At 41.4% G+C, this 12,843-nt stretch overlaps 1 protein-coding gene across 2 annotated transcripts; it reads right to left on the reverse strand.

Moving 5' to 3' along the window:
• Positions 1 to 7,681: 7,681 nt before the first annotated feature.
• Positions 7,682 to 11,786, reverse strand: LOC120557233 (protein unc-119 homolog B-like). Of its 2 annotated transcripts, none has more exons than XM_039797367.1 (5): positions 11,421 to 11,786; positions 10,305 to 10,418; positions 9,973 to 10,066; positions 9,585 to 9,757; positions 7,682 to 7,887 (listed from the first exon to the last, which is right to left on the reverse strand). In XM_039797367.1, exons 1-5 carry the CDS (start codon positions 11,650 to 11,652, stop codon positions 7,775 to 7,777), a joined length of 726 nt encoding a protein of 241 aa, XP_039653301.1. In that variant the 5' UTR covers positions 11,653 to 11,786; the 3' UTR covers positions 7,682 to 7,774. The 2 variants fall into 2 exon arrangements, with proteins under 2 accessions (XP_039653301.1, XP_039653299.1); XM_039797365.1 differs by having other exon boundaries at positions 9,973 to 10,069.
• Between the last annotated feature and the right edge of the window lie 1,057 nt (positions 11,787 to 12,843).

A 12,843-nucleotide genomic window follows, 5' to 3' on the forward strand; every position in this document is an offset into this window, starting at 1 on the left:
GCAGCCGAGAGGGGAGGGGGAGGGGGGGAGGAGAGGTGGGGGTGGGGTAGCTAAAAGGAGGAGGGGTGAGCAAGGACACACACACACACATGCATACACGCTCAAAGATAAGCTCCGCCTCTACCTCGTTTTCCCGTAGCCTACCCTATGAGCCTACCCCAGCCTCGGACCTCCCCCACCCTCCCCCTCCCTGCACGTTGTCTGCCTTTATTCATGCTGCCAGTGGCGCTCTCTGTAGTGTTCCCCCGCCGTTCTTGTCACTGGTCGATCCCAACAGCTTGGTCCCATAGCATTTTGAATGTTTTGAGATCTAGTAGCTTTTCTCTATTGTAACATTATAATGAAGAAAGATCCAGCTACAGAAACCTTCTCACTCATTATAGTAATATCTCCACGTGAACATATTTTTTTATAATGGAAAATGATGTCCTCATTTGGTGCCAGGTTACATCTCAGGTGAAATGAGGCATCCGTAACCAGGGTACTTGCTCACCTATTTAGCCAGACACTATAGGTTACATAAACAGGATATGGATATGGAGTCATAATTGTAGTTTTAGATTGCATGAAGGTCAACAAGGGCTCGTTTTCTGAAAATAACAAATATATATTGTTATGATGTGATATGAGTCTTGATGCTACATTATGTGACCTTACATGATGTAACGTGATATGATACAGAGCTTATGAATGTGATGTCCGATGTTACGTCATAGTATGTGGCAGTATGTGTATTCAACTCTCACCTCACCCTTGGTCAGATCCAGCAGTAATCCACCACATGTATTAATTCATTTTTAACCTGATCATCAACACTAACATCCACATCCACAAAGTCTTTCAAAGCCCAATGCAACACCCCCTTTTTGATTTCCTCTCCATCCATCAATCATAATTTCCTGGTCCAACCCCCACAACCCTCAGCCCACCTGTTCCTGCTGCCCAGCTCTCATCCTAATCCATCACATCCAAAACAGCTGTGATCACCACACTACATCCTTCATCCAGTTCTTACCCAATCACAGTTCAACCCTCACCTAAACCTGATCTTACCCACTCCCACTCTCTTTCACCCCACATGACAGGCCACCCTAACCAGCTAAGTAGAAGATTAGCAGCATTACCTTAGTCAGCCACTCTCTCGGCCAGGACAAGCCTGGTCAGCTGAGCAGTTTCGTCACATGCCTCAGCTGCTCTAACAAAAGTGAAACAAGTGCTCACAAAGTTACTATCATCATAAAGTGACCTTGACACACAGCAAAGCAAAATCTCACAGCATACACATCATTCTGTCAAATCTCTTAGACTGATGAGATCATGCATGATTTTTTGGGCCAGTTGAGATTCTTGTATCAAACTGAGATTATTAGATTTTTTTGTAGTTTGAATACTGTAACCTGATTACAGTAGCACATAGTATCCTTTAAAATTAAACAACTACTTGTGTGTGTGAGTTAGAAGCGTGTCTGAATCAGGGACAAAAATGAGCCCCATTAAAAAATTCACTGCGGGCGCCCAGGTAGCTCAGTTGGTAGGCTAGAGCAGGCGCCCATGTATAGAGGTTTACTCCTCGGCGCAGCAGCCGTGGGTTCAGCTCCGACCTGTGGCCCTTTGCTGCGTGTCGTTCCCCCTCTCTCTCCCCTTTCATGTCTTCAGCTGTCCTGTCAAAATAAAGTCCTAAAAAAATGCCCCCCCCCCAAAAAAAAAAGAGTTCACTGCACGTGACAAAAAGGTTTTGATAATGATGAGTTAACATTCCCAGCACCACCTGATGATCTGTGCATGTGCTGGTTTCTGAGACAGGCTGCAGAGAGAGTGTGTGTGTGTGTGTGTGTGTGTGTGTGTGTGTGTGTGTGTGTGTGTGTGTGTGTGTGTGTGTGTGTGTGTGTGTGTGTGTGTGTGTGTGTGGAAATGGGGGAAGTCAGTGGGAGGCAGATCAGGGGGAGGGTGTGACTGTGGCCTAGTGGACCATAGCGAGAGAACAGTATGTAGGACAAGGCCTTGCACTAGCTAACCTATCCTTGCCAGAGCACCATGGTTGGGCGTGCTGAATTTCTGCATGCATGATCAATGGCACTGAATAAAAAAGAGAGGAGAAAGACAGCGGCATGGGGGAGGGGGAGGAACAAGTTAGAGCGATTTGAAAAGATACGGGTAGAATACAGCAAAAGCACTTGGCTTTACTTTTATTGTAATACTAAAGTAAGTCAATTTTTGTAAGTGATTATTAATTCAAACCCAACAAATACAACAGAGTGAAGAGGACAGTGAAGAGACAACAATGTCTAGCTTTTGAGCAACTTTGGCCAACTTGTGTTTAACAGTTTTTTTTCAGATTTTTTAATCTGGTGAAGTATGCGTAAAAGCAAAATTTACACATGTGTAAATTGTGAGTGGGTGGGTCGGTGTGTGAGAGAGGTTTTCAGTACGCTCACATTGCACTTTTTATTCGTGCCTTTGCTCTATCCCGTCACTCTCCCTCTGTCTTGTTGTCACTCTGCCACCGCGTCACCCCGACACTGCGATAGTTTGTCCAACCCAAGTCTTCACTGCTTTTGTTTCCTTGACCACAGCTGACCCGGAGTGGGAACCCATTGTCAGCGAGTGACCTCTGACCTGCCAGGGCCTGGGACCTGCTCTCCACCACCCTCGAGGCAGTTTGAAAGAGAGTTAAGAAGGGGATCACGAGAGAAAGGAGTTTTATAGGCGGCATTTGACCATCTGAAAAGCTAGAAGCTGTGGCACAGTCAGCTGTAATGTTTCAGTAGCAGCAGTTCTTAGAGCCAGAAGCCATCATTTGACTGTGATGCAAAATGTAAACAAGCAACAGGTAGTTCTAGGACTACATTGAAATAAACGTAGGCATTGGATAATGAAAAAGAGATACAAATGGAATGTTTGTTGATGGATAAAGACCAACAGAACAAGAAAAAAAGTCTTTTGAATCGGAAGCAAGGAGACCATTTTAAAACACTCCATTTGCTGTGGGTGTTTTTTCCACCTGGCAGGTGGCGAGCCAAAGAAATCATTACATGAGAGAGGAGAAGGGAGGAAACAAGCACACCTGTGGTTGCGGCAGGAGCCCCACCTCCGTTCTCCTATCACAATCGCTCCATCCCCCAGGGGAAGGTGTGGCAAAGGGAGCGAGACAAAGGGAGGAGAGAAAGGGAGAGGAAGGAAGAGATTGTGGGGGAGATTTACAGGCCTCTTCAACAGTTGACTGAAGGTTGAGTTAACCTTTGATTAATCGTATGTACACAAAACAAACTGGACTGACGGTGCTGGAAGGCTCTGAGAGGCTTCCAAAGGCGGCTGTGGGCTTCCTGCGAGCACAAACAGACCACAACCTATCTACCCTGATGACACAGGACTATTTCTGTCTGTCGGATGTGTGAGTGCAAGCAGCAGCAGCAGCAGCAGCGGAGATCCACGCTGTAATACCACACAGACGGTGGGGCGGATGGACGCAGGGAAATACTTACATATGCACTACATAGATGCCACACAAAGGCTTCTGGTTACAAACCCGCCGGAGACCTAACACTTAAAGACAGATATTCAATACTGCACTCGTCACCGTGGACATTGGTATGGGAGTCACAGTTTGTTAAAGGACTTTCTATCCATCACTGGTGTACCCAGTGCATTATTAACTTCCAGAAAGCTAATTATCTTTATCTTTTGTCACATCCACGAAGGTTTGCTCGGCATGACATTAAAATACAATCTCCATTCAGTCTGAAATGAGATGATCTTTAAAAGTGACACTTAATCCCTCAACAAAGTTTTTTTTTTTTTTTTTAAAGTGTACTCTTTTGATTGACTGTATGAGTGTTTTAAAGGGCAATAGCGATGGGGCGGCTTTTTCTTACTTCTAAATTTAAGTTTCTTCATATTTACATGCACCATCCTCTATGTTTACAGCTTCACGTCTGCCCTGACTTCTTTCAGGGATGAGATGATGTCACTGAGCAATTGCTGGAATAGACATCGTGACAGATACAGATGGAGTCACAACTATCTTTGAGACCATCGCCGTGCCGACCTGAAAGAGAGGACTGTGCCGTGACTCATCACCTCTTTATCGGAAGATGTGCTGCGGGTAATGTAGTGTTAACACACGATGGATTTCACGCCAGGGCCTTGGAGCAGGACGGAAGAAAGTGAGAAAAAGGAAAAGAAAGGGAGAGTGAGACAGAGAAAAATGAGAGGATGAGGAAGTGTGTTTATGTTAGAGAGAGAGAGAGAGAGAGAGAGAGAGAGAGAGAGGATCATTGGTAGTAGAGAGATAATTTTTTTGTAGCAAGAAATCCATACCACCTCTCTCCAAAGAGCCTTAGACACACACACACAAGTGTAGTTGCGGTGCGTCCCTGCATCTCTTTTAATCCTTTTTCCACTCCCCCTCCGTTTCCTTTCACAGGACCTATCAACGCCATTCCTTGTTACTATTAATAGGAGAGCACTGTCCCCCCTGTTCCCCTGCCTGAGTGTAGATGTGTGTGTGCGTGTGTGTGTGTTTCAGGGTACCTTCAATAAACCAGTGCTTCTCACTCCTCTCCTAATTTCAATGTGGTGTGATTCACTGAACAGGATATATGGGAAAGCCAGTTACAAATATAGGTGTGTGTGTGTGTGTGTGTGTGTGTGTGTGTGTAAAGGGGGGGGGGTGATTTATCCCACCTGTCCAGTTGTTTCCGGTGCGTGCATGTCGATCTGTGACTGACTGCTGAAATGTATTCCACGAAGGCCTGGGGACACACAAATCATCCCTGGAAAGTTGGAAAGTGTGTGTATTTATTGCCGTGGATGTGTGTGTGTGTGTGTGTGTGTGTGTGTATGTATGCGTGTGTGTACATGCTAATTGTAACACGTGGCTCACTAAAGTCCAGCTGCGTTACTTGTGTGCTGCAACATACAGGCCCTCCAGCCTGATGGAACGCTGTGATTATTGATTTATGAGCTCACAGTTAAATTGCGCCCTGCTTTGTAGTCTAATCAGCAACTGACACATTAGCTCTTCACACCATTTTTTAAATGTATTTTAAAGGGACAGTTTACTTTTTGGGGAAAGTGTGTGTTGAGTAAACCTATGGAGGCCACTATTTAAATGTCTACAGGCTGTTTGAAGCTTTTGATGATAATGATTTGGTTGATTGATTTAGTTTAGTTGTAGCTTTGAGGTAGTATGCTAGTCTGACTAAACTTCTATTTGTATGTTGACTGCATACAACTGACTTTGTCAGTGAGAACACCAACATGTATATGGAGAGTATTTATTTGGACAAAAGATGAAGGAAGGCTTCATACAAAGAAAACAACAAAAGAATGAGGAGGTTAACAGGAATAACAGGCAGACGGTGTACATATTCTTATATACTTTGTATTTCACTGTGTGTGTGTGTGTGTGTGTGTGTGTGTGTGTGTGTGTGTGTGTGTGTGTGTGTGTGTGTGTGTGTGTGTGTGTGTGCAGCTGTGCAGTGGCAGAGTGAAGGGAGGAGAGAGCAGAGGGGGTCCATTGTGGGTCTTTGTGTGGCTCAGATTGTCCTCTTCTCTGGGAAAGTGGAAACTTAACACTCCTCTCCAGAGGTCTGGTTACCAGGTGAGAGAGGAGGAAAGAAAAGGGAAAAACAGAGCGGGAGAGCGAGGGAGGGAGAGCTGCATAGGTGTGGAGAGAGAAACCAAATAGGAGAGGTGAGGGAGAAAAGACCATGAGATTTTGGGCATGAGAGCTGGAAAGAGAGATGGAAACTGAGAGAGGCTAAGTGAGATCGAGAGATGAACACAGAGATAGGAAGAAACAGCCTGAGAAAGAATAAACAGAGAGAGGCTCAGATTTTGGTTTAAATCCCACAAGACTCCAAATCTGGATGATCAAAGTGTAACAATCCTGAATAAATTTCTGAATGTATTGCATGCTATGCTAGTTCATCACACGTGGCCTGTAAGATAAAGTAATTATGTGGAATTAAAATGATATTATCAGTGTTATGTCCCCTCTGCAGTGAAACCACAGCCATAGACGAATATAACTGTTGAGCAAATACCAGATACAATGTCAAAATGTTCCAGCATAATAATAAAAGCCACTGCTGTGACCTTTTCCACAATCAAACATGAAACTAAACTGAAACCAGTGGCACTCATTTATAACTTAGTCATAACATAACTCCTCCTAGTGGACACTTTTGGGACTTCTAAAACTACCAAAATCAGCTCAACTTCCTGCAACTATTTCTCATCCCCAGAAATGAAGCAAACATCACACATCTTGTATCTGAAAATGTACATTTATTTTGATAACTTTTTACAAACTATATATATATATATATATATATATATATATATATTTTTACAAACACCACCTTTAACCCTGAACACCAACGTTTACAAGTACAAAGAGGGAATACACTATCTAGCCAGAAATACCACTCAATTTCCAGACATATTCCAACTTGATTTTGATGTCTTAAGATGTGCGTGGTAATGGAATGATTTAAAAAAAAAAATACAGCTAATTAAACTTAGATGGGGAAAAAATATCTGATGTGACTTTAAAATAAGGACGTCCAACCTTTTCCTTGGACCAAGTACACTTCTTTTCATTTTTTTTTCACAGTATATCTGGTATTCAGTATTCCATTACTTACAAATCTTTTCCCCTATTTTGTTTATATCATCGCATGCATCATGATATCAGAACTCTAAACTTTTTATTATCTACTTGAAATTTCTTTTTTTGACTGTTGTTCATCATATGAAGTTATTGTCTTTTGTTTGATTGCAGTCAAAGGTTACAGTTGCATTGCAGTTAACTGTTACCCAATCTATTTTTCTATGTTGCTATCAACAAGAGAAAAACAAAAAAGTAATGGATCAAAGTCTTATACAGTACTATTGTTGATGACTCTGTGTGTGTGTGTGTGTGTGTGTGTGTGTGTGTGTGTGTGTGTGTGTGTGTGTGTGTGTGTGTGTGTGTGTGTGTGTGTGTGTGTGTGTGTGTGTGTGTGAGTGTGAAAGCGAAGGAGGGGAGGGAGATGGGGATCGCAGGAGTGACCATGTGTGTTTGACAGGAGTGTTTTTGTGGATGCTTCCGCGCTTTCTCCCCCGATATTGTCTGGAGTGGATTGTGGAGGCGGTAGCTCTGAGAACAGCTGCTTCTGACAAACACTGCGTAAACACTATGTGTGTCACTTGGGGATTGAATGGCGTGTGTGTGTGTGTGTGTGTGTGTGTGTGTGTGTTGAGGGGGTGGTAGGACACTTCAAAAATTGCTAAGAGGAGACTAACCGTCTATCTAAAATCCATTTGGTGTGTTTAAGACGTTACATAGCCACTAGAGTGATGAGTCCTCTTTTGGTCTAAAACAGAACTGTTCATAATTAAAAACAGATAAATGAACCCGTATTGAACTTTTTTCTAACAGAAGCTTCCTGTTTGTATGTCAGAGCTGAGACTGATACTGACCTCCTGCAATATGAAATACGCGTCCTGAAAATGATCCCAGTGAATGGCAATTCATCTTTAAAAAACATCAGAGGCAATTCAACCATGTCATTTAGCTGCTTGTGCATGTATGAGTGATGTATAATCAGCTATGTGCATGCATGTGTGTATATAACATGTATGTGTGTCTTTAAATGTGTATACAGATGACAGTACGTGTGTGTGTGTGTGTGTGTGTGTGTGTGTGTGTGTGTGTGTGTGTGTGTGTGTGTGTGTGTGTGTGTGTGTGTGTGTGTGTGTGTGTTTTTTGCATGCTAGCAGGCCAATATCACTGTCCTCCGTTATAAGCATAGTCTGCCTTGTTGTGCATGACCAGTCTGTTTTCGACGAAATAGAAGCTGTCTGACCGGGTCTCATAAGGACACTCCACCATCTGACGGACTGAAAAACAGACAACATATGCATTTCATCCATTCCAACATTTTTTTTTGAACTTCCAAACTATTAGAACCGATGGTATAAAAATGTGAAATGATCGGGTCAGCATTATTGAGTAAGCATTTGAAATGTCAAAATTCTTTGCTGTGGTGGGCTTATGCCCCTTATAACAATAATATCACAACACAACCAGTGGCAAAACCAGCTCATTAGGAAAATAATGTATTAGCAAATATGAATGGCACCATAGTTGTTGTCACATAACACAACTGATTTTATAGGAAAAGCATTAAAGGTAAATTATGTACATTAAAAGAGTCATTGGTCACTGTAATAAATCGTTCTCTGCCCTGGCCATGAAGCAACTGCATTGTAAAACATAGAGGACAGAAATAGCTGAAATAACACTGAGGACAAAATTCACCGTCTTGTTCAGTGCAGCCTAGGCTAATATGAGGATTTAGTTGCATCTCAATCCTCCAGAGTTAGATATTTTAGGATAAAGTTCCCTTTTTGTGTTTACCCATGAGTTTCCTTGCTGAACTAGGGCAGGGGGATACTTAAACTTAGATGGACTAAGAAGATACCCGCTTGATTTAGTGAGCTCAGACGGCTGAAGCCTCATATTAGCTCAAGCTGAACTTTAAAATGCATTTTTACAGTACTGTGAATTTTGCTCCCCATGTTTTACAGTGTAGTCGCACTAGGAAGGGATCTCTTTACAGCCTGTATGGAGTGGTGGAAAGATTGCAGTAACCAACAACTCTTTCAACGTACATATGGCATGTAGGTATTGTATTAAGAAAGACTACTTTTGCTCATTTATATGCACATTTTTAAGATCATCTACACTAGAGTGGTAAGAGTTAGTAGTTGTAGTGTAGAGTTATTGTTTTCCAAAACATAATGATGACATACTGTCCCATATACCGTAAATGAGGGTCATAAAAATGCGGTATTTTGGATAGTATAATTATCCAAAACAGCATAAATAGTGTAAGAGATTGAAGACTGTTGTTAACGTTGGCTGCAGATCCCTCAATCACCTACAGCTTCACCACCGATTCCGATACCTGAACTTGCGTATCGGCCGATACCGAGTACTGATCCGATACCAGTGTGTCATATATTTTATTATGTTTTAACAACTGTATACTACTATCCCTGTATGGATGTGATATTATTTCTATCTTTGTTGTCGGTCTGGCTCAGGTTAAACGCTTTCTGAAACATGAACAAACAAAAACAATGAACGCCACAGAACTTTCTTTTATTATCCAGTTTGACAGTCAGTTATAATGGAAAAAGAACATAAACAAACTACTTTAACGTAGATTTTCTATAAGGCTTTATTACGTGGTATCGGATCAGTGCATAAACTCCAGTATTTCCCGATACCGATACCAGCGTTTTAGGCAGAATCGGAGCCGATACCGATACCAGTATCGGTATCGGAACATCTCTAAGAACTGCTGATCTGTTCTTTATGTATTTGCATGGTACACAGATTACGTAAAACTAAATTCAGTCTTCTAGATATTTAACATTTGGATAAGGTGACACAATCTCTTCTGAGCTACAAGGTATCGACATACTTCAATATAATCATTGCATGTGGAATATTTTTTTTAACATAACTGTATTTAAGAAATTTGTAGGTTTTACTCATAATGTCTATGTGTTAGGAAAAGACGACTTACCCAGGCTCTCAGACAGCTGAGGGAACTCATAGATGTGCTCACAGGTGTTACGGCTGTTTGGGATACAGAAGCCAAAGTCAAAGTCAAAGCTCTTCAGCAGGTGATCGCGGAAGTAGTGCCTCTCGATCATGCGGAAGTTGTTTAAAGGCCGGTTTCCAACTGTGAATTCCACCCTGATTGAGTGATCCAGAGAGAGAAGGGAGAATGTAATGTTACAACAAAAGGTCTGTTCTTGTGTGATCATAATGTTATTACATTTATACTGCACTGGTTCAAATGAGTGTGTATCTGACAGTGACAATGCTGCAATTGTTTCCATTGTTTGTGCATGGAACAGGTGAGTGTGTTTTCCTTAGGTGTGTGTGTTGATGAAGTGTGAGTCACTCACGTAGCTCCCACGGTCCTCAGGCGCAGGAAGGCTGGGGTGAACTGGTAGCGTACAAATCGCCCTGCGCACGCGTCTGCCTCTCTGTTCTCCTCGTCTTCTGAGACCCACAACATAGGACAGAGACATTTTTTAAATAATTGACAATGAGGACTATGTTTGATCCAAATAACCATGGATGTTTCTGAACTTTGGTATTATGGTTTGAGACAATAACTAGAACAAGTTGGCAGCAGGGTCAGAAGATTAGAAACTAGATACTTCACAGTCAACAGCTTCCTTAAAGAACAAACACTAAAATAAAACAGTACAAGCAGGAAGCTGATGCACATTACCTGTATGTGGGGGTTTGGCAATCTCAAACAGGACAGTGCCTGTCTCCAGGTCTCTGATCTTAAAGCGTACGAAGTCAATGTTATAAATATTGTCCTCAGGTTTACACAGGTACCCTGCAACAACGACAGACAGCATTCAGGGGTTAAAAAACGCTGAAATTATTTTCAAGCCATTGTAGTTCATACACGTACACCCTTAAAGCATGAACAGGATGCTTTGACATGCAAAACACTGTGCTTGACATTGTTAACACTCAGACGACACAGCTTTACTTGTGCACAGACACACACAACTTTGCATACACAGATACATAATGCACCCTATCTATAAAAGAAGATAAGATACAACAAAGCTTTTATGATTGCTGTGGAGCTACTGTGGCATTACAGAAATATGCATGAAAATAAGCATGTGTGAAGCCAACAAGAATATGCTGTAGCCTATAATGTGTGCTGTTTTTCAAAAGAGAGATATATTAAAAACACTGATTAGGACTTCACAGTTGAATAATGTGATAAGCAGTGCCCTTGTATCATTCAATTTCTACAGTTTCATTTCCTTGCATATCCCATATGTTGTAACAGTTTTAAATGTAGGCTACAACATTGACGAGAATCTACCATGTTGTCATCATTATTAGTTTGTATCTAATTGAGGCCATACAGAGTGATCAATCATGGCTGTGATGTCACAATAGTGCTCCGTGTGCTCAATTTGACATTTGACAGGATCTTAGTACAATTAAAGTGACACCACATAGAACCTTCATGTCAAAGACGCCTCCTATTGTTAAAGTGTCCATTGAGCTGCTTAAAAATAGAAACATCGATTTTTCCATGAAGTCTAACTATTGTTCATGATGTCAGATGTGTATTTTGTCAGATAATACAACAGATGTAATACCATTTTAGTCTGAGTCTATTTTCACATGACAGCCACATAAGCATGCTCGCCTGGACGTCATTTCCTCTAGTTTTATGTAACGTCAATGTGTAGATTAAATGTATTCTGTAGCTTGTAATGTAGAGATTCGGTTAACAGCACAGGAAGCACGTTAAGCACCATGTGTCCACCACGTAAACCTTTAACAAGAAATGTTCGAGAGAGACTCAAACCTCGAGTAGCCACCCGCAGTCCTAACACGTCCTCCGGCGTGATGTGTCCACTTTGTGTCCGCAGGTCTTCCTCCGTGACGGGCCTGCTGTCCACCTGGCTCCTCCGGGACTTGAGCCTCTTCAGAACCCCTCCGCCAGGCTTGCGGTCCCGCGGAGGCGCCGCAGTGCTGTGGCCGCCACCGGAGACATTTTCAGCAACAGGCGTGTCGCTGCGGGCTTTGGTTCCGCTCATCGTTAACTGTCTTTGGCTTAGCTTAGCTACCTCTGTTTTAACAAGTGTCTTGTCGGTCTTCTTCTCTGATAAATGCTGGAAGAATAAAATGGCGTCGTAGCGTTTTAGATGTCGAATGTCGAGAGAACTGTCGGTGCAACTGGATGACAGGCAGCCATGACAATGTCAGGTGGGTTTTGAAACGTCCACCAGGGAGCGCTAGATAACCCCTCAGCTCGCCAAGACTACCTGAAAATACCAATTTAAAAATGACCAAACGTATTATGATAATAATAATAATAATAATAATAATAATAATAATAATAATAATAATAATAATAATAATAATAATAATAAAATGTTGGCTATTGTGACACATGCTATAGGAAGAAGTACAGATAGATAAAAGAGTTTTATAGATATGTGTTTACTGCAAGCCAAACGATTGATTTCTCTTGCTTGGAAGGATGTGAATAGGCCTAGTATTGGTCGGTGGCTTAGAGAAATGTCTTCTTGCCTAACAATGGATAGAATAGAATAACGTATATGGTTAAGGATAGACAAGATACTTTCAAACTGGTTTGGGGACCATTTTTGAACTTTGTTGAACAAAATGATGTGGGTGTTATTCTGGCAAATGAGGGGAATTCTGAGTAAATTAGTAATTTTCATGTGGGAGTGAGATTTTTATATTGGCTTATGACACTGTTTGATTAGTTAGATGCTCCAGATATATCTTACAATATGGAATCAGACCACGGTGAAAGGTAATTCTTTTATATATGGTGTTTTTTTAATTTTTAATTTTTACTCTGTTTCTGTGATTGCTGTCTGTAGTTTGGTTTATGCTTATATTGTTTTTCAGGGTTTTGTCTACGTTGATGTATGTCTTGGTTAAAATAAAACTCAATAAACACATTGTTGAAAAAAAAAAAAGAAGTACTCAGATAATTTTGCCTACTGAATTAGCAATATCACAATAATGTAATAATACTGTACTAAAGAATCATTTTCAAAACGTACTTTAAGTGTCAGCAAGTTGTCATGTGTAGTCAGAGTGTGAAATATTTTAAGCCCACAAGCCGCAAGCGCTTATTGTTTGTTGTTGTTTGTTTGGATTATTACCTATTATTACAACTGATGCACTATATGTAAGATTTTCATTATGTATGTTGAAAGACGATTGCCAGCCAGCAACATACACACACAAAC

Source organism: Perca fluviatilis, chromosome 4, assembly GCF_010015445.1.
Source record: "Perca fluviatilis chromosome 4, GENO_Pfluv_1.0, whole genome shotgun sequence".
NCBI lineage: Eukaryota > Metazoa > Chordata > Actinopteri > Perciformes > Percidae > Perca > Perca fluviatilis.